The sequence below is a fragment of the Mobula hypostoma genome, assembly GCF_963921235.1.
Source record: "Mobula hypostoma chromosome 8 unlocalized genomic scaffold, sMobHyp1.1 SUPER_8_unloc_1, whole genome shotgun sequence".
Taxonomy (NCBI): Eukaryota; Metazoa; Chordata; class Chondrichthyes; order Myliobatiformes; family Myliobatidae; genus Mobula; species Mobula hypostoma.
In genome coordinates, this window is record NW_026948120.1 from 1418686 (window position 1) to 1440741 (window position 22056).

At 53.8% G+C, this 22056-nt stretch overlaps 1 protein-coding gene across 5 annotated transcripts in view; it reads left to right on the forward strand.

Annotated features, from left to right (window-relative positions):
* Nucleotides 1-20511, forward strand: part of arhgap33 (Rho GTPase activating protein 33) — a 72090-nt gene extending 51579 nt beyond the window's left edge. For all 5 annotated transcript variants that reach the window (XM_063038960.1, XM_063038963.1, XM_063038959.1 and 2 more), the window contains 13 exons: nt 7049-7186; nt 7338-7430; nt 8495-8617; nt 9429-9506; nt 10839-10920; nt 11267-11344; nt 11872-12021; nt 12305-12407; nt 13547-13691; nt 15701-15783; nt 17251-17358; nt 17772-17917; nt 19922-20511. In XM_063038960.1, the coding sequence (XP_062895030.1) occupies nt 7049-7186; nt 7338-7430; nt 8495-8617; nt 9429-9506; nt 10839-10920; nt 11267-11344; nt 11872-12021; nt 12305-12407; nt 13547-13691; nt 15701-15783; nt 17251-17358; nt 17772-17917; nt 19922-20088 (1494 nt within the window). In that variant the 3' untranslated portion in view covers nt 20089-20511. The remainder of the gene's footprint in view (nt 1-7048; nt 7187-7337; nt 7431-8494; nt 8618-9428; nt 9507-10838; nt 10921-11266; nt 11345-11871; nt 12022-12304; nt 12408-13546; nt 13692-15700; nt 15784-17250; nt 17359-17771; nt 17918-19921) is intronic.
* Nucleotides 20512-22056: the final 1545 nt, after the last annotated feature.

Consider the following 22056-nt stretch of genomic DNA (forward strand, 5'->3'; position numbering starts at 1 on the left):
CTCACTCTCTCATCCTCCTCTTCCTATCTCCTCTCTAACACTCACTCTCTCATCCTCCGCTCCCTAACTCCTCTAATCACTCACTCTCTCATCCTCCTCTCCCTAACTCCTCTCTCACACTCTCTCATCCTCCTCTCCCTAACTCCTCTCTCACACTCACTCTCTCATCCTCCTCTCCCTAACTCCTCTCTCACACTCACTCTCTCATCCTCCTCTCCCTAACTCCTCTCTCACACACCCTATCTCCTCTCTCACACTCACTCTCTCATCCTCCTCTCCCTAACTCCTCTCACACTCACTCTCTCATCCTCCTCTCCCTAACTCCTCTCTCACACTCACCCTATCTCCCTTCTCACACTCACTCTCTCATAATCCTCTCCCTAACTCCTCTCTCGCACTCACTCTCTCATCCTCCTCTCCCTATCTCTTCTCTCACACTCACTCTCTCATCCTCCTCTCCCTAACTCCTCTCTCACACTCACTCTCTCATCCTCCTCTCCCGAACTCCTCTCTCACACTCACTCTCTCATCCTCCTCTCCCTAACTCCTCTCTTACACTCACACTCTCATCCTCCTCTCCCTAACTCCTCTCTGTCACTCACTCGCTCATCCTCCTCTCCCTAACTCCTCTCTCACACTCACTCTCTCATCCTCCTCTCCCTAACTCCCCTCTCACACTCACTCTCTCATCTTCCTCTCCCTAACTCATCTCTCACACTCACTCTCTCATCCTCCTCTCCCTATCTCCTCTCTCACACTCACTCTCTCATCCTCCTCTCCCTAACTCCTCTCTCACACTCACTCTCTCATCCTCCTCTCCCTAACTCCTCTCTCACTCACTCTCTCATCCTCCTCTCTCTAACTCCTCTCTCACACTCACTCTCTCATCCTCCTCTCCCTAACTCCTCTCACACTCACTCTCTCATCCTCCTCTCCCTAACTCCTCTCTCACACTCACCCTATCTCCCTTCTCACACTCACTCTCTCATAATCCTCTCCCTAACTCCTCTCTCGCACTCACTCTCTCATCCTCCTCTCCCTATCTCTTCTCTCACACTCACTCTCTCATCCTCCTCTCCCTAACTCCTCTCTCACACTCACTCTCTCATCCTCCTCTCCCGAACTCCTCTCTCACTCACTCTCTCATCCTCCTCTCCCTATCTCCTCTCTCACACACACTCTCTCATCCTCCTCTCCCTAACTCCTCTCTCACACTCACTCTGTCATCCTCCTCTCCCTAACTCCTCTCTTACACTCACACTCTCATCCTCCTCTCCCTAACTCCTCTCTGTCACTCACTCGCTCATCCTCCTCTCCCTAACTCCTCTCTCACACTCACTCTCTCATCCTCCTCTCCCTAACTCCTCTCTCACTCACTCTCTCATCCTCCTCTCCCTAACTCCTCTCTCACCCTCATTCTCTCATCCTCCTCACCCTATCCACTCTCTCACATTCACCCTCTCATCTCCTCTCTGACTCCTCCCACACTCACTCTCTCATCCTCCTCTCCCTAACTCCTCTCTCTCACTCACTCTCTCATCCTCCTCTACCGAACTCCCCTCTGACACTCACTCTCTCATCCTCCTCTCCCTATCTCCTCTCTCACACTCACTCTCTCATCCTCCTCTCCCTAACTCCTCTCTCACTCACTCTCTCATCCTCCTCTCCCTATCTCCTCTCTCACACTCACTCTCTCATCCTCCTCTCCCTAACTGCTCTCTCACCCTCATTCTCTCATTCTCCTCACCCTATCCACTCTCTCACATTCACCCTCTCATCTCCTCTCTGACTCCTCCCACACTCACTCTCTCATCCTCCTCTCCCTAACTCCTCTCTCACACTCACTCTCTCATCCTCCTCTCCCTATCTCCTCTCTCACACTCACTCTGTCATCCTCCTCTCCCTATCTCCTCTCTCACACTCACTCTCTCATCCTCCTCTCCCTAACTCCTCTCCCACACTCACTCTCTCATCCTCCTCTCCCTAACTCCTCTCTCATTCACTCTCTCATCCTCCTCTCCCTAACTCCTCTCTGTCACTCACTCGCTCATCCACCTCTCCCTAACTCCTCTCTCACACTCACTCTCTCATCCTCCTCTCCCTAACTCCCCTCTCACACTCACTCTCTCATCTTCCTCTCCCTAACTCATCTCTCACACTCACTCTCTCATCCTCCTCTCCCTATCTCCTCTCTCACACTCACTCTCTCATCCTCCTCTCCCTAACTCCTCTCTCACACTCACTCTCTCATCCTCCTCTCCCTAACTCTTCTCTCACACTCACTCTCTCATCCTCCTCTCCCTAACTCCTCTCTCACTCACTCTCTCATCCTCCTCTCCCTAACTCCTCTCTCACCCTCATTCTCTCATCCTCCTCACCCTATCCACTCTCTCACATTCACCCTCTCATCTCCTCTCTGACTCCTCCCACACTCACTCTCTCATCCTCCTCTCCCTAACTCCTCTCTCTCACTCACTCTCTCATCCTCCTCTACCGAACTCCCCTCTGACACTCACTCTCTCATCCTCCTCTCCCTAACTCCTCTCTCACTCACTCTCTCATCCTCCTCTCCCTAACTCATCTCTCACACTCACTCTCTCATCCTCCTCTCCCTATCTCCTCTCTCACACTCACTCTCATCTCCTCTCTCTGACTCCTCCCACACTCACTCTCTCATCCTCCTCTCCCTAACTCCTCTCTCATTCACTCTCTCAACCTCCTCTCCCTATCTCCTCTCTCACACTCACACTCTCATCCTCCTCTACAGAACTCCCCTCTCACACTCACTCTCTCATCCTCCTCACCCTACCTCCACTCTCACACTCACTCTCTCATCCTCCTCTCCCTCTCCTCTCACACTCACTCTCTCATCCTCCTCACCCTACCTCCTCTCTCACACTCACTCTCTCATCCTCCTCTCCCTATCTCCTCTCACACTCACTCTCTCTCTCATCCTCCTGTCCCTAACTCCTCTCTCACACTCACTCTCTCATCCTCCTCTCCCTAACTGCTCTCTCACACTCACTCTCTCATCCACTTCTCCCTAACTGCTCTCTCACACTCACTCTCTCATCCTCCTCTCCCTATCCCCTCTCTCACACTCACTCTCTCATCTCCTCTCTCTGACTCCTCCCACACACACTCTCATCCTCCTCTCCCTAACTCCTCTCTCACCCTCATTCTCTCATCCTCCTCACCCTATCCACTCTCTCACATTCACCCTCTCATCTCCTCTCTGACTCCTCCCACACTCACTCTCTCATCCTCCTCTCCCTGACTCCTCTCTCTCACTCACTCTCTCATCCTCCTCTACCGAACTCCCCTCTGACACTCACTCTCTCATCCTCCTCTCCCTATCTCCTCTCTCACACTCACTCTCTCATCCTCCTCTCCCTAACTCCTCTCTCACTCACTCTCTCATCCTCCTCTCCCTATCTCCTCTCTCACACTCACTCTCTCATCCTCCTCTCCCTAACTGCTCTCTCACCCTCATTCTCTCATTCTCCTCACCCTATCCACTCTCTCACATTCACCCTCTCATCTCCTCTCTGACTCCTCCCACACTCACTCTCTCATCCTCCTCTCCCTAACTCCTCTCTCACACTCACTCTCTCATCCTCCTCTCCCTATCTCCTCTCTCACACTCACTCTGTCATCCTCCTCTCCCTATCTCCTCTCTCACACTCACTCTCTCATCCTCCTCTCCCTAACTCCTCTCTCATTCACTCTCTCATCCTCCTCTCCCTAACTCCTCTCTGTCACTCACTCGCTCATCCACCTCTCCCTAACTCCTCTCTCACACTCACTCTCTCATCCTCCTCTCCCTAACTCCTCTCCCACACTCACTCTCTCATCCTCCTCTCCCTAACTCCTCTCTCATTCACTCTCTCATCCTCCTCTCCCTAACTCCTCTCTGTCACTCACTCGCTCATCCACCTCTCCCTAACTCCTCTCTCACACTCACTCTCTCATCCTCCTCTCCCTAACTCCCCTCTCACACTCACTCTCTCATCTTCCTCTCCCTAACTCATCTCTCACACTCACTCTCTCATCCTCCTCTCCCTATCTCCTCTCTCACACTCACTCTCTCATCCTCCTCTCCCTAACTCCTCTCTCACACTCACTCTCTCATCCTCCTCTCCCTAACTCTTCTCTCACACTCACTCTCTCATCCTCCTCTCCCTAACTCCTCTCTCACTCACTCTCTCATCCTCCTCTCCCTAACTCCTCTCTCACCCTCATTCTCTCATCCTCCTCACCCTATCCACTCTCTCACATTCACCCTCTCATCTCCTCTCTGACTCCTCCCACACTCACTCTCTCATCCTCCTCTCCCTAACTCCTCTCTCTCACTCACTCTCTCATCCTCCTCTACCGAACTCCCCTCTGACACTCACTCTCTCATCCTCCTCTCCCTAACTCCTCTCTCACTCACTCTCTCATCCTCCTCTCCCTAACTCATCTCTCACACTCACTCTCTCATCCTCCTCTCCCTATCTCCTCTCTCACACTCACTCTCTCATCCTCCTCTCCCTAACTCCTCTCTCACACTCACTCTCATCTCCTCTCTCTGACTCCTCCCACACTCACTCTCTCATCCTCCTCTCCCTAACTCCTCTCTCATTCACTCTCTCAACCTCCTCTCCCTATCTCCTCTCTCACACTCACACTCTCATCCTCCTCTACAGAACTCCCCTCTCACACTCACTCTCTCATCCTCCTCACCCTACCTCCTCTCTCACACTCACTCTCTCATCCTCCTCTCCCTCTCCTCTCACACTCACTCTCTCATCCTCCTCACCCTACCTCCTCTCTCACACTCACTCTCTCATCCTCCTCTCCCTATCTCCTCTCACACTCACTCTCTCATCCTCCTGTCCCTAACTCCTCTCTCACACTCACTCTCTCATCCTCCTCTCCCTAACTGCTCTCTCACACTCACTCTCTCATCCACTTCTCCCTAACTGCTCTCTCACACTCACTCTCTCATCCTCCTCTCCCTATCCCCTCTCTCACACTCACTCTCTCATCTCCTCTCTCTGACTCCTCCCACACACACTCTCATCTTCCTCTCCCTATCTCCTTTCTCACACTCACTCTCTCATCCTTCTCTCCCTTTCCTCTCTCACACTCACTCTCTCATCCTTCTCTCCCTAACTCCTCTCTCATACTCACTCTCTCATCCTCCTCTCCTATCTCCGTTCTCACACACTCTCTCATCTTCTTCTCCCTATCTCCTCTCTCACACTCACTCTCTCATCCTCATCTCCCTATTTCCTCTCTCACACTCACTCTCTCATCCTCCTCTCTGTAACTCCTCTCTCACTCACTCTCTCATCCTCCTCTCCCTATCTCCTCTCTCACACTCACTCTCTCATCCTCCTCTCCCTAACTCCTCTCTCACACTCACTCTCATGCTCCTCTCCCTAACTCCTCTCTCACTCACTCTCTCATCCTCCTCTTCCTATCTCCTTTCTCACACTCACTCTCTCATCCTCCTCTCCCTATCTTCTCTCTCACACTCACTCTCTCATCCTCCTCTCCCTAACTGCTCTCTCACAGTCACTCTCTAATCCTCCTCTCCCTGACTCCTCTCTCACACACTCTCTCATCCTCCTCTCCCTATCTCCCTTCTCACACTCACTCTCTCATCCTCCTCTCCCTATCTCCTCTCACACTCACTCTCTCATCCTCCTCACCCTATCTCCTCTCTCACACTCACTCTCTCATCTCCTCTCCCTAACTCCTCCCACAGTCACTCTCTCATCCTTCTCTCCCTAACTCCTCTCTCTCACTCACTCTCTCATCCTCCTCTACCGAGCTCCCCTCTCACACTCACTCTCTCATCCTCCTCACCCTATCTCCTCTCTCACACTCACTCTCTCATCCTCCTCTCCCTAACTCCTCTCTCACACTCACTCTCTCATCCTCCTCTCCCTATCTCCTCTCACACTCACTCTCTCATCCTCCTCACCCTATCTCCTCTCTCACACTCACTCTCTCATCTCCTCTCCCTAACTCCTCCCACAGTCACTCTCTCATCCTTCTCTCCCTAACTCCTCTCTCTCACTCACTCTCTCATCCTCCTCTACCGAGCTCCCCTCTCACACTCACTCTCTCATCCTCCTCACCCTATCTCCTCTCTCACACTCACTCTCTCATCCTCCTCTCCCTAACTCCTCTCTCACACTCACTCTCTCATCCTCTTCTCCCTAACTCCTCTCTCACTCACTCTCTCATCCTCCTCTCCCTATCTCCTGTCTCACACTCACTCTTTCATCTTCCTCTCTCTATCTTCTTTCTCATACTCTCTCTCATCCTCCTCTCCCTATCTCCTCTCTCACACTCACTCTCTCATCCTCTTCTTCCTATCTCCTCTCTCACACTTTCACTCTCTCACCCTGCTGCCTAACTCTCACACTCACCGTCTCGCCTTTATCTCCCCAACTCCTTTCATACACTCATTCTTTTGCCCTCCTCCACCTAAATCTTACACACTCACTCACCATCCTCTCTCTCACCCTCGCACCCTCCTCTCACACACTCACTCTCCCACCCTCCTCCCTAACTCCACACTCTCTTGCACTCCTTCCCAACTGTCACGTGCTCACTCTGTAGCCCTTCTCTCACTAAATCTCCCACACTCTGCCTCCTTTCCTTAACTCTCTCACACACACTTTCTCGCTGCCTTCTCCCTAACTCTCTCACACTCATTGTCTTGCCTTCCTCTCCCCAACTCCTTTCACACAGTCACTCTTTTGCCCTCCTCTACCTAACTCTTACTCACTCACTTGCCATCCTCTCTCACACTCACTCACTGGCCCTCCTCTCCCTAACTCTTACACACTCACCCACTCAATATCCTTTCCCTATCTCTCTCACACTCACTCTCACCCTCCTCTCCCTATCTCCTTTCATGCATTCACTCTTTTGCCCTCCTCTCCTTAACTCCCACACTCTTACCCTCTTGATCTCCTCTCCCTAACTCTGTCACGCTCACTCTCTCGCCCTCCTCTCTCTCGCCCTGCCCTCTACTCCCAACTCACAGGGGAAGGAATGGCTGGTCCGCAGGAGCTGGGAAGATTTCCGGATGTTAGACTCACACCTCCATCAGTGCATCTACGATCGGCGGTTCTCGCAGCTGCCCGAACTGCCACCTCTCCAGGCCCAGAGTGACGACATAGAGGTAACAAAATGACCCACCTACGCGCGCGCGCGCGTGTGTGTGTGTGTGTGTGTGTGTGTGTGTGTGTGTGTGAGAAAGAGACACCCATTTCCCAGTTCGGTCAGTGTGTATGTGTGGGTCAGTTTTACCTGTATCTCCCCCTTTCCCACAGGACATTACCTCAGAGTTGGTGGATTACTTGGCCAGACTGAGTAACATCGCTGACAACAAGATCAACTGTGGGCCCGTCCTCACATGGATGGAGGTGAGGGAGGGAAGGGCGGTGAGGAGACAGCATTCTGAGAGGGTGGTAAGGAGGGAGCTCTGCAGTGGAGGGGGGGCAGTGAGGAGGGAGCACTGCAGGGGCATGGTGAAGAGAGAGCACGGTGTTGTGGGAGGGACGGTGAAGAGGGAGCACGGTGTTGTGGAAGGGACGGTGAGGGGAGAGCACGGTGTTGTGGAAGGGACGGTGAGGAGGGAGCACAGTGTCGTGGGAGGGACGGTGAGGAGGGAGCACGGTGTTGTGGGAGGGACGGTGAGGAGGGAGCACGGTGTCGTGGGAGGGACGGTGAGGGGAGAGCACGGTGTCGTGGGAGGGACGGTGAAGAGGGAGCACGGTGTTGTGGGAGGGACGGTGAAGAGGGAGCACGGTGTTGTGGGAGGGACGGTGAGGGGAGAGCACGGTGTTGTGGAAGGGACGGTGAAGAGGGAGCACGGTGTTGTGGGAGGGACGGTGAGGGGAGAGCACGGTGTCGTGGGAGGGACGGTGAGGGGAGAGCACGGTGTTGTGGGAGGGACGGTGAAGAGGGAGCACGGTGTTGTGGGAGGGACGGTGAGGGGAGAGCACGGTGTTGTGGAAGGGACGGTGAAGAGGGAGCACGGTGTTGTGGGAGGGACGGTGAGGGGAGAGCACGGTGTCGTGGGAGGGACGGTGAGGGGAGAGCACGGTGTTGTGGGAGGGACGGTGAAGAGGGAGCACGGTGTTGTGGGAGGGACGGTGAGGGGAGAGCACGGTGTTGTGGGAGGGACGGTGAGGGGAGAGCACGGTGTTGTGGGAGGGACAGTGAAGAGGGAGCACGGTGTTGTGGGAGGGATGGTGAGGGGAGAGCACGGTGTTGTGGGAGGGACGGTGAGGGGAGAGCACGGTGTTGTGGAAGGGACGGTGAAGAGGGAGTGCTGTGGGAGCGGCAGTGGGGAGGGAGCACGGTGTTGTGGATAGGGAGGTATGGAGGGAGTGCTCACTGTTGGAAGGATGGTCAGGTGAGTGTACCATGGGAGGGGTGTGTCACTGTTCCTCCCTCCACCCAATTCCTATGATACCCTCAACAGATTGACAACAAAGGCAATCGGCTGCTGGTGAATGACGAGGCTTTCATTAACGTTCCCGCCATTGCTGCAGCTCAGGTTATCAAACGGTACACTGCCCAGGCCAACGACGAGATCTCCTTCGAGGTAAACACCAGTGTGTGCCATGGGGGATGAGCACAGAGACACCAACGTCGTATGTGTGAGGGGATTGTGAGCATCTGTGCGTGATTGTGTCGACCTCCGCACGTGCGTACGTGCTGGTGTGTTATTCTCTAAGTGTCACTTTCTGTGTTTGTCTTATGTGTGTGTATGTAATTGTTTTTCTGTGTGTGTCTATTTCTGTGTGTATGTGATTATCAGTGTTTTTCTGTCGTGTTTGAATATTTATGTTTATGTGTGTGTTTCTATCACTGTCTGTTTCTGTTTCTGTGTGTGTGTCCATACACAAAGTTGTCTCTGTGTATAGGGGCAGATGAACTGTACAGAATATCTTATACAAATGCATCACTGTTTGGTACGGCAACCGCTCTGCCCGTGACCGCAGGAAACTGCTGAGAGCTGTGGATCCAGCTCAACACATCATGGAAACCAGCCACTGCTCCGTGGACTCTGTCTACACTTCTCTCTGCTTCCGCCAGCATAATCCCATTGGTCAGAAGATACAAACCTTCGAGTTTGTCCCACCAGGCTCAAGGATAGGTTCCATCCCACTGTTATCAGGCTCTTGAATGGATGGCTCATACACTCTTGATATCCCAATCTCCCACGCCATGGTTGTCAGCTTACACTGCACATTCTCTGTAACTGTAGCACTATCATCTTCATTGCTTTTCCTTTTGTACTACCTCAGTGTACTTACGTCAGAATGGCACGGAGACTAAAGCTTGTCACTGTATTTCCGTAAACGTGACAATAATAAACCAATTAACCCTTTCCTTCCTCTACTTGCCCACAGGTTGGAGATATTGTGTCTGTCATCGACATGCCCTCAAAGCAAGAAAGCACGTGGTGGAGAGGGAAAAGGAGTTTCCAGGTGGGAATTCTGGCCCATTCTGAGTCCTCACTAGTACCCCTCCTCAATGCCTCTCTCACGCTGCAGAAAAGACCAGACGGGTGTAGGGGCCAGAGGGGTTTATAGTGATGGTGAGGGGTGTAGGGGCCAGAGGGGTTTACAGTGATGGTGAGGGGTGTAGGGGCCAGAGGGGTTTATAGTGATAGTGAGGGGTGTAGGGGCCAGAGGGGTTTACACTGATAGTGAGGGGTGTAGGGGCCAGAGGGGTTTACGGTGATCGGGAGGGGTGTCGGGGCTGGAGGGGTTTACACTGATCAGGAGGGGTGTCGGGGCTGGAGGGGTTTACAGTGATCAGGAGGGGTTTACAGTGATCGGGGGGGTGCCAGTGTCAGAGGGGGTTTACACTGGTCAGGAGGGGTGTCGGGGCTGGAGGGGGTTTACATTGATCAGGAGGGGTGTCGGGGCTGGGGGGGTTTACAGTGATCGGAGGGTGCCAGTGTCGGAGGGGGTTTACATTGATCAGGAGGGGTGTCGGGGCTGGAGGGGTTTACACTGATCAGGAGGGGTGTCGGGGCTGGAGGGGTTTACAGTGATCAGGAGGGGTTTACAGTGATCGGGGGGTGCCAGTGTCAGAGGGGGTTTACACTGATCAGGAGGGGTGTCGGGGCTGGAGGGGTTTACAGTGATTGGGGGGTGTCAGTGTCAGAGGGGGTTTACACTGATCAGGAGGGGTGTCGGGGCTGGAGGGGTTTACACTGATCAGGAGGGGTTTACAGTGATCGGGGGGGTGCCAGTGTCAGAGGGGGTTTACATTGGTCAGGAGGGGTGTCGGGGCTGGAGGGGTTTACAGTGATCGGGGGGTGCCAGTGTCGGAGGGGGTTTACACTGATCAGGAGGGGTTTACAGTGATCGGGGGTGCCAGTGTCGGAGGGGGTTTACACTGATCAGGAGGGGTGTCGGAGCTGGAGGGGTTTACACTGATCAGGAGGGGTGTCGGGGCTGGAGGGGTTTACACTGATCAGGAGGGGTGTCGGGGTTGGAGGGGTTTACAGTGATCGGGGGGTGCCAGTGTTGGAGGGGGTTTACACTGATCAGGAGGGGTGTCGGGGTTGGAGGGGTTTACAGTGATCAGGAGGGGTTTACAGTGATTGGGGGGTGCCAGTGTCGGAGGGGGTTTACACTGATCAGGAGGGGTTTACACTGATCAGGAGGGGTGTCAGGGTTGGAGGGGTTTACAGTGATCGGAGGGTGCCAGTGTCGGAGGGGGTTTGCACTGATCAGGAGGGGTGTTGGGGCTGGGGTAATTAAAATGTGATTGAGGTTTACACATAGTCGTATTTCTCATTTTTACAGGTTGGATATTTTCCCAGTGAATGTGTTCAGTTGATCACTGAGCGAGCCCCTGCTTCAAACACCACTGCCACAGTGAAAACTGGTAATTATCTTGTCACAGCTGTGACCCAGGGGTGTGTGTGTGTGTGTGTGTGTGTTTGAGAGAGAGACAGACAGACAGACACAGGTTTCTGCTCCCCAGCATTGCCCTGTGAGCCCTAGGTTACAGAGGGGTGGGTAACAGCCAGGGTTTCTCATTGACCCCTGGGTTAGAGAGAGAGGGTGTCAGCAGCCAGGACTCCTGCTCCCCAATACTGCCCAATGATCCCGAGGCTTACGAAGAGAATTGGCTATGTCAGGTAGATAGAGAGAGGTGTTATTCATGTAACTGGGAAGGGAATTTTGACACTCAATGACATTCTCCACTCATTCTTTGCACTTATTCCAAGATTCCGAGGCAGCTGGTGTCAGTCCAGGAACTCGGGGCCTGAGTGTCCCCACAGGTCAGGAACAGACCCTGGGACCAGGTAAGCTGGAAAGGCGGTGATGCCGTCTGGCCTCTACACCCTTCCCTTCTGTGCACCCCTTCCAGCCCCTACACCTCCCCGTGTCTCTGTGACTCCGTCCGGCCCCTACACCCATCTCCGTCTCTGTATCTCCTCAGTCCCCTACACCCCTCCCCATCTCTGCAACCCTCTCCAGCCCCTATAATTCTCTGTGACTCTGTGACCCCCTCTGGTCTCTACACCCGTCCCACCCTCCCCCCGGCCGCATGCCCATATGTGTCTCTGTAACCATATCTGGTCCCTGTACCCCTTCTCATCAGTGTCTCTGGCCTCTACGCACTTCCCCGTCTCTGTGACCCCCTTTGGCCTCTACACTCCCCCTGTCTCTGTAATCTCCTCCAAACCATCTGCCAAATCTTGCTGTCTGGGTGGGGCGGTGAGAAAGGAGTGCCTCACCGTGAGAGGGATGGTGTGGAGGGAGTGTTGTTCTGCTGGAGGTGTCTAACTCACTGACTGACTATGCCCCCCCCTACCCCTCCACTTTCCAGGTTTGAAGAAGCAAGGGACCCTGATGGGATACCTCCTGGCCTTCATGAAGTCTCGTCCTAGCCGACTGCGACTGAAACAGAGAGGGATCCTCCGGGAGCGAGTCTTTGGGTGCGACCTGGGCGAACACCTCCTGAACTCTGGGTTGGACGGTACGAAGGGGCAGGCTGTGAGAGCTGCAGAGGGAGCCAGGGGCTGAAACGTGGTGGGGGGTGTGGGCAGGGGGACAGTGGTAAGGCATTTCCCAGCCTGTCTGTCCCATCCGCAGATGGTTACTTTCCCCGGACACGGATTAATTCCAGGCCTCGACACCCCCGTCCAACATTTCAAAACAGACAGCACATGACACCCTTCCCTGTCTCTGTGACTCCCTCTGGCTCCTACTGCCCTCCACTTCTCTGTGACCCCCACGTACCCACGTCTGCTGTTCTTCAGTCCCCCAGGTGTTGAAAAGCTGTGCTGAGTTCATCGAGCGCCATGGGATAGTGGACGGCATCTACCGACTCTCTGGAGTCTCCTCGAACATCCAGAAACTGCGGTAATGGATCAGCCAGCTGTCACACCATTACACCATTCATTTGTCTGGCTCCCTGTCATCATCCCATTGCCTCTCTTACACCTCTCCCTCCATCACTCACTCCTTTCTCCCTCTCGCTCTCCTCCCTCTCTGCCCCTCTTGCTCCCTCTCACTTTCTCTCGCGCTCTTTTCCCTCTTCCCCTCACACATGCTCTCTGTCCTCTCATCTGCTCTCTCCTTCCTTCCCATCCCTCACACTGCATACGTTGCCCAGCATCTCCTCCCCCACATCCACCACAGCTCTCTACCACAACTTTCCTCCACCACCACTGTACTCTGTCCACCCCTCCCCCCTCCCCTCTCCCCCTCTCTCCCACCCTCCCTCACCCCTCCCCACCTTCCCGCCCTCCCCCTCTCTCCCCCTTTTCTCCCCCACCTGTCTGTCCCTCCCCACACCAGTCTCTCTGTCCTGCCACCTCTCACTCTCCACCTGCACCTCTCTCTCGCTGACCTCCACCCCTCTCTCTTGCTGACCCCTGCCCCTCTCTCTTGCAACCCCCACCTCTCTCTCTCTCCCTACCTCTTTCTCACTTGCCCTGCCTCTCACTCTCTCTCCCCACCCCTCTCTCTCTCTCCTTGCCCCCCTCACCCCGCCACCCTCTCTCTCTCCCTTTTTCCCCGCCTCCTCTCTCCGCCTCCTTCCTCTCTCCCCGCTTGCCTCTCTCTAACCCGCTTCCCTGTTTCCCTCCTACCTCATTATCCCCTCTGTGCTCTTTCTTATCTCAGTATTTAACCCCCCTCTTCCTCTCCTTTCTAAGTATCCAACCCCCCTCCCCTCTCTCAGTATCTAACCCTTTCCCTCTCTCTGTCCTCTCTCAGTATCTAACCCCTCCTCTCTCTGCCCTCTCTCAGTATCTAACCCCTCCTCTCTCTCTGCCCTCTCTCAGTATCTAACCCCTCCTCTCTCTCTGTCCTCTCTCAGTATCTAACCCCTCCTCTCTCTCTGTCCTCTCTCAGGATATAACCCCTCCTCTCTCTCTGTCCTCTCTCAGGATCTAACCCCTCCCCTCTCTCTTCTCTCTCAATATATAACCCCTCTCCTTTCTTTCTCCTCTCTTCAGCATCTAATCCCCTCTTTGCCTTCTCCCTCTGTGTTGCAGCCACGAGTTTGATTGCGGCCATGTTCCGGACCTCACCAAGGACCCGTACCTACAGGACATCCACTGCGTTGGCTCTCTGTGCAAACTTTACTTCCGCGAGCTTCCCAATCCCCTGCTCACCTACCAGCTGTATGACCATTTCGCCGTGAGTGCCGCATGTCCATTGGGGTGGGGAGGGGGTGTCAGTGGTGTGTAGGGTTCCCAGTCTATGCCACTGGACTCTGATCCCAATCTGTCAGGGTCCATGTGGTGGCTGTCCATGCATAAGTCTCTCCACGTTAAACAAAATCACACACCAGCGTTCTCCATTAGTGTGTATGTGAACGGAGTGTAGCATCAGTGAGAAAGGGATGTAGTACATGTGTGTGTGTATGGGAGGGGGAGGGTGTTGTGTTTGTGTATGGGAATGGGTGTGAATGTGATTTGTGTATGGGAATGGGTGTGAATGTGATTTGTGTATGGGAATGGGTGTGAATGTGAATGGGTGTGAATGTGATTTGTGTATGGGAATGGGTGTGGATATGATTTGTGTATGTGAATGGGTGTGAATGTGATTTGTGTATGGGAATGGGTGTGAATGTGATTTGTGTATGGGAATGGGTGTGATTGTGATTTGTGTATGGGAATGGGTGTGAATGTGATTTGTGTATGGGAATGGGTGTGGATATGATTTGTGTATGGAATGGGTGTGAATGTGATTTGTCTATGGGAATGGGTGTGAATGTGATTTGTCTATGGGAATGGGTGTGAATGTGATTTGTGTGTGGGAATGGGTGTGAATGTGATTTGTGTGTGGGAATGGGTGTGAATGTGATTTGTGTGTGGGAATGGGTGTGAATGTGATTTGTGTGTGGGAATGGGTGTGAATGTGATTTGTGTATGTTAATGGGTGTGAATGTGATTTGTGTATGGGAATGGGTGTGTATGTGAATGGGTGTGAATGTGATTTGTGTATGGGAATGGGTGTGAATGTGATTTGTGTATGGGAATGTGTATGAATGTGAATGGGTGTGGATATGATTTGTGTATGGGAATGGGTGTGAATGTGATTTGTGTATGGGAATGGGTGTGAATGTGATTTGTGTATGGGAATGTGTATGAATGTGAATGGGTGTGGATATGATTTGTGTATGGGAATGGGTGTGAATGTGATTTGTGTATGGGAATGGGTGTGAATGTGATTTGTGTATGGGAATGGGTGTGAATGTGATTTGTGTATGGGAATGGGTGTGAATGTGATTTGTGTATGGGAATGGGTGTGGATATGATTTGTGTATGGAATGGGTGTGAATGTGATTTGTCTATGGGAATGGGTGTGAATGTGATTTGTCTATGGGAATGGGTGTGAATGTGATTTGTGTATGGGAATGGGTATGAATGTGATTTGTGTATGGGAATGGGTGTGAATGTGATTTGTGTATGGGAATGGGTGTGGATATGATTTGTGTATGGAATGGGTGTGAATGTGATTTGTCTATGGGAATGGGTGTGAATGTGATTTGTCTATGGGAATGGGTGTGAATGTGATTTGTGTATGGGAATGGGTGTGAATGTGATTTGTGTATGGGAATGGGTGTGAATGTGATTTGTGTATGGGAATGGGTGTGAATGTGATTTGTGTATGGGAATGGGTGTGAATGTGATTTGTGTATGGGAATGGGTATGAATGTGATTTGTGTATGGGAATGGGTGTGAATGTGATTTGTGTATGGGAATGGGTGTGAATGTGATTTGTGTATGGGAATGGGTGTGAATGTGATTTGTGTATGGGAATGGGTGTGAATGTGATTTGTGTATGGGAATGGGTGTGAATCTGAATGGATGAGTTTCTCTTTAGGGATACAGTGAGGAACAGACCCTTTGAGTCATGCACCCAGCAACCCTCAATTTAACCCTAGCTAATTATAGGAGAATTTAGAATGACCAGGTATGTCTATTAACTGATATGTCTTTGGACTGTGTTAGGGAAAGCCACCCTTTCTATGGGGAAATGTACAAGCTCCTTACAGTGGACCCCTCGATTGAACACCGAACTTCTACACCCAAAGCTATAATAGCATCGCGCTGTTATGCTACCGTGGCACCATTGTGTGTGTGAACAGTGTGCCCTCCTGCCCTCCATCTTACATGTTTCTATGTACACACATCCTGCAGGAGGCCGTGACAGTAGAGAGTGAGGAACAGCGACTCCTAAGGGTCCACGATGTGATTCAACAGCTGCCTCCCCCTAACTACAGGTGTGTGGTGTGGGTCACAGAGGGGGTTGGGGGGTCACACCCTGAATATCCCACTGTGTCTCAGATTCTTGCTCTCTTCCTCTCCCACCATCTCCCCCTATTCCTCTTCCTCTCTCCCTCCACCTCCCTCCCACTCTTCTCCTCCCCTCCCCACCCCACGCTTCCCCCTTTCCCCCATCTCCCCATATCTTCTCTCCTCTCCCCTTCTCCCTTTCCCCTCACACCATCCTCTCATCTCCCTCTTGCTCCCTCTCCCCTCCCCTCTTTTACTCTCCCTCTCCCCTCTTCTCTCCTTTCTCTCCCCCTCCCCTTCTCCCTCCTCTCCCCCTTCCCTTCCCCAACTTCTCTCCCCAACTCCTCTCCCCAGCTCCCCTCCCCCCACTCCCCTCCCCCCACTCCCCTCCCCCGGCTTCTCTCCCCCAGCTTCTCTCCCCATCTTCTCCCCCCTCTTCTCCCCCTCTTCTCTCCCCCTTCTCCCCGTCTCTTTCTTCCCCATATTTTTCTTTCCCCCTCTCCCCCCTCCCCTTCCCCTTCCCCCTCATCTACCCCTCTCCCCTCAGCTCTCCCCTCCCACCTCTCCCATCTTCCCCCTTCTCCTCAATTCTCTCCCCTCACTTCTCATCCCCCAACTTCTCTCCCCTCTTCCCCAACTTCTCTCCCCTCCCCCAACTTCTCTCCCCTCTTCCCCAACTTCTCTTCCCCCTCTTTTCTCCCCCCAACTACTTCCTGTAAGCTTCTCCTCTTCTCTCTCTGCTCTTCTCTCTTCCCCTCCACTTCTTCTTGTTACTCCTTCCCCATCTCTCTCCTCCATCTCTCTCCCCCATCTCTCTCCCCCATCTCTCTCCCCCATCTCTCTCCCCATCTCTCTCTCCCCATCTCTCTCCCCCATCTCTCTCCCCCATCTCTCTCCCCCATCTCTCTCCCCATCTCTCTCTCCCACCCCCCTCTCTCTCCCACCTCCCTCTCTCTCCCACCCCCCTCTCTCTCCCACCCCCCTCTCTCTCCCACCCCCCTCTCACTCCCACCCCCCTCTCACTCCCACCCCCTCTCACTCCCATCCCTCTCTCTCACCCCCATCCCTCTCTCTCACCCCTCTCTCTCTCTCTCCCATCCCCCCTCTCTCCCATTCCCCCCTCTCTCTATCATCCCTCTCTCTCCCACTCCTCCTTCCTCCCCCAACCTTTTTCCCTGCCCACCCCTTAACCGTCCCCCTCCCCTCCTCTGTTCCCCATCCTTCCCCTCCCCACTCCCTTACCCCACCTCCCCACATCCTCTCCCATCTTTCCCCTCTGCCCCTCCCATCTCCCACCTTCTCATCTCCCCATCCCCATCTCCCCATTCCCCTATCCCCACCCCTCCCCCTCTCCTTCTCCCCCGTCCCCCTCTCTTTCACTTCCGTTCCTCTCATTACGGTCAGCGTGTCCCTGCCCTATGGTCCTGTGGTGTGACACTCCTCTGTACCGACAGGACGCTGCGCTTCCTGCTGAGGCACCTGTCGACGCTGGCCAAGCACTGCGCCTCCACCGGCATGCACGGAAAGAACCTCGCCATCGTCTGGGCCCCCAACCTGCTGCGGTGAGAGACATTCCCTTCCCTCCCCTGCCCCTCCTACCCCCAAATCTCAGTCCCTTCTGACAGCTTTCCATTGTCCCTGTGTGTGCATGTGTGAGACTTGCCCCCCTGTGAGTCAGTGTGTGTGTGTGTGTGTGTGTATATATATGAGACATCTTCTCCCAAGAAGTGAGTGTGTGTGAGAGAGGGAGAGAGAGACTTGTTCCCCAGTCAAGGTGTGTGTGTCTATATGTTTGCATGTATGAGACTCATCCCCCAGTGAATGTGTGTATGAGTGGCCCGTCCCCAGAGGGAGATTGTGTGTGTATTTGGGAGTCAGTGTGTTTGTGTGTGCAGATGGGAAGGGGTAGGGAGATGATCAGTTTGTCTGGAGCTCTGGTTGTTACTCTCTGACCCCTGGGTGTCTCTCTCCTCAGCTCCCAGGGTATTGAGGCAGTGGGATTCACGGGGGCCGATGCCTTCCGGGAGGTGCGGATCCAGTCAATCGTGGTTGAGTTCCTCCTCAGCCATGTGGATGTCCTCTTCAGTGATGCTTTTACCTCCGCTGGCAAGGAAGTCCCAGGTGAGGGCAACAGTGGGACCGGGCGGCTCCTGGGCACAGGGGGAATGGGAGGCTCCCGGGCACACAGGAAATGGACTGGTCCCGGGGTACACGGGGAACGGGCGGCTCCCGAGCACACGGGGAACGGGCGGCTCCCGAGCACACGGGGAACGGACTGGTCCCAAGCACACGGGGAACAGACTGGTCCCGGGCACACGGGGAACAGACTGGTCCCGGGCACACGGGGACCAGATGAGTCCTGGGCACACGGGGAACGGGCGGCTCCCGGTCACACGGGGAACAGACGACTCCCGGGCACACGGGGAAGGGGCTGGTCCCGGGCACACGGGGAACGGACTGGTCCCGGGCACACGGGGAACGGACTGGTCCCGGGCACACAGGGCACGGGCGGCTCCCGGGCGCACGGGGAAGGAGCTGGTCCTGGGCGCACGGGGAAGGGGCTGGTGCCGGGCGCACAGGGCACAGGCGGCTCCCGGGCGCACGGGGAACGGGCTGGTCCCGGGCGCACGGGGAAGGAGCTGGTCCCGGTCGCACGGGGAAGGGGCTGGTCCCGGGCACACGGGGAAGGGGCTGGTCCCGGGCACACGGGGAAGGGGCTGGTCCCGGGCACACGGGGATCAGACGGGTCCCGGGCACACGGGGAACGGACTGGTCCCGGGCACACGGGGAACGGACTGGTCCCGGGCACACGGGGAACGGACTGGTCCCGGGCACACGGGGCATGGGCGGCTCCCGGGCACACGGGGAAGGGGCTGGTCCCACGCGCACGGGGAACTGACGGGTCCCGGGCGCACGGGGAACTGACGGGTCCCGGGCGCACGGGGAACGGATGGCTCCACAGCGTGCCAGGAACAGACAGCTGAGTGAAGCAGCTCCTAGCCGCTTAATGGTCTGATCCAACTACCTGCCAATATGTAACCCCCACAAACAAGAGCAAATTTACAGATACTGGAAATCCAAACAACACACAGAAAATGCTGGAGGAACTCAGCAGGCCAGGCAAAGAATATAATTGAAAAGAATATAATTGGAAAAGAATATAATTGATGTTTTGGGCCGAAACCCTTCAGCAGAACTAGAGAGAAAAAGCTCTTTACTTCACCCCTCATCCTTCCCAGTTTCTTCTATCACCTTGTGTTTCTTCCTGCCCTCTCCTCTAACTCTGACTCCTCATATTTCTTTTTCTCCAGACCTACTGAAGGGTCTCGCCCGATACGTTGATTAGACTCTTTTCCATTGATGCTGCCTGGCCTGCTGAGTTCTTCCAGCATTTTGTGTGTGTTGAATGTGTAACCCCACACTCATCACCTTCACACCCCACACACTGGGGAAAGTGTCTCATACCAAGATATATACACACACTCATACAGAACCTTGGGAGGGGGTTGGAGGGGTGGGAGGAAGACAGATCTAGCCCTCCCTCTACCTCTCCATCCCTCTCCATCCTTCTCCATCCCTCTCCATCCCTCTCCTTCCCTTCATTCCCTCCCACCCCTCCCCTCTCCCTCTTTCTCATGCTTCCTCCCTCCTTTCCTCCCAACCCCCTCCATCTTCACTCCTTCCCTCTCTTCCCCCTTCTCTCTCTTCCCCCTTCCCTCTCAATCCTCCTCCTTCCAACCTCCCTCACTTCCCCTCTATCCCCTCCTTCTGGCCCCTCCTCTCCCCATCCCTCCTACCTATTTACTCCTCCTCTCTCCACTTCCTCCACTCTATCCCCTCCTTCCCTCCCACTCCTTCCCCCTCTCCTTCCCCCTCTCCTTCCCCTCCACATTTCCCCGCACCCTCTTCCCTCCTCCCTCTTCCCTCCTCCCTCTTCCCTCCTCCCTCCTCCCTCCTCCCTCCTCCCTCTTCCTTCCTCCCTCTTCCCTCCTCCCTCTTCCCTCCTCCCTCCTCCCTCTCTCACACATCGATCCTCAATGGCAGTGGGTCCCACACATGCACCACCTCCCCACCTTTCTCCCCTGCCACCCTGTGGAGACAAGGACTGACTCTGACCCTTTAAAGCCTCAGTGAATGGAGCACCCTCGTTTGCCCGCAAAGTTTCCTGCACCCCCATGGAACGCCAGCGTCTCCTCACCCTGGAAGAGGCAATGCTCAAGGCTCAGCATGATCGGAATCCCAACTCGAACAGTCAAGTTAGCACGGAGGAGGAAGAGACAGAGGAGGTTTAAAATTCCTTGGTGTGCATCGGGAAGAAACAGATGTTGACATTTCGTGGGAGTTTACACCCTGTTGGCCCAGGGTCTGACTTATAAATGACATTACTCCTTGGAGAAGGTTAAGGAAGAAACCTAGGTTGCCAGACCCCGGGCCGGACTGCAAACCTGCAATTCCCTTTTGAAGAACTTCCAATAAATTATCTTACTTTCTCATTCATATTTTGCTCTCTTGGGAGTTGCTGCTCTGATGCCATCATATTGATCAAGTGATTGCCGAAGGTGATTGGTGAGGCTAGAGCAGTGGACGTTGTCCATGTGGGCTTCTGACTCAGCCACTCATGAAGGACGCTTCTCAGACACCTTCCAGAATCAGAATGGGAAATTTGTACATAAAACAAAGGCATAAAAATGCCATAAATAACAAAGATAAATAAACAGTGCCAAAAAAAAAGAGAACTAATTACTGTTCTTGGGTTTATGGACCATCAGGAATCTGATGGTGGAGGGGATAAGCTGTTGCTGATCCAATGAGTCTGTATATATATACGTTTGTATATAAACCTCTCTCTCTCTCTTTCTCTCTCATCTTTATCTCTCTCTCAATCTATATATGAAATCTCGAAAGGGGAAAAACTCATTGAATTGCTGTGTCTAGCACTTCACCTCCTCTCCGATGGTAGTAAACCAGATGGTGAGGGTCTTTACCACCTTCTTATGGTGCAGCCTCTAGGAGATGTCCTTGATGATGGGGAGGGCTGTGCCCATGATGGAGCAGGTGTGTAGCCTTCAGTGATCCTGTGCTTGGAGCCTCCAGGCCAGGCGGTGGTGCCACCGGTCAGAACGCTCTCCACCGGACTTCTATGCATTTTGATTGGATTCACAGAGGGTGCTGACAAATTGGTAATTGTTTTATTATTGTCACATGTACAAAAGTGTAGTGTAAACACATCAGTACATCAAAGTAGTAAACAATAACAGAATGCAGAATGAAGTGTTTCAGTTACAGAGAAAGTACAGTGCAGTGCAGGCAGGCAATGTGCAGGGACCATAATGAGGTACATTCTGAGGTCAGAAGTCCACCTGTTTATACAAGAGGTCTGTTGAATAATCTTATAAAGGCAGGATAGAAGCTGTCCTTGAGCATGATGGGACATGCTTTCAGGCTTTTATATCTTCCACACCCCCTCTCCGACACTTTTGCCCCTCTACCCCCCTCCCCCTCTTCACCCCTCCTACTCCCCTCTTCCCTTCCCCTCCCCCTCTACTCCACTCCCTACTCTCCTCTCCTGTCTCCCCTCTCCCTTTCTCCCCCTCCCTTCTTTCCCTCTCCCTTTTTCCCTCTCCCCTCTTTCCCTCTCCCCTCTTTCCCTCTCCCTTCTTTCCCTCTCCCCTCTCCCCCTCTCCCCTCTCCCCTCTTTCCCTCTCCCCTCTCCCCTTCCCCTCTTCCCTTCCCCTCTCCCCTTCCCTTCACCCCCTCTCTCCCCTCACCTCCTTCATGCTCCTCTCCTCTAGCCCTCTCCTCCTTCCCCCTCCCCTGCCCCATCTCCCCTCTCCCTTCCCTCCCTCCCCTCTCCCTCTCTCAACTCTCTCTAAATGTCTCTCTCTGCCTCTCTCACTCTTTCTTTTTCACTCCCTTCTTTGTCTCTCTATCTTTCACTCCCTCCGTCTCTCGCTACCCTCACCCTTCTGTGACGTAACATTCTTTTGAAATGCCATCACTGCTATAATGTTGGAGATATGGCAAGTGTTGTGCGGACAAGATTCCACAGAGAGTGATGTAACAAGGGTAAACCTCAGCCTTAATTCCACTGGGAATCCCACCACACTCGCCTGGCAATAGGATCTGATTCACCGGGGCCTTGTTTCAATGGAGTAGTGCTCCCTCCTGCAGTTCTCCCTCTGATGGGATGCTTATAAGAAATAGGAGGAGGAGTCGGCCATCTGGTCAATGGAGCCCACTCCGTCATTCAATAAGATCAT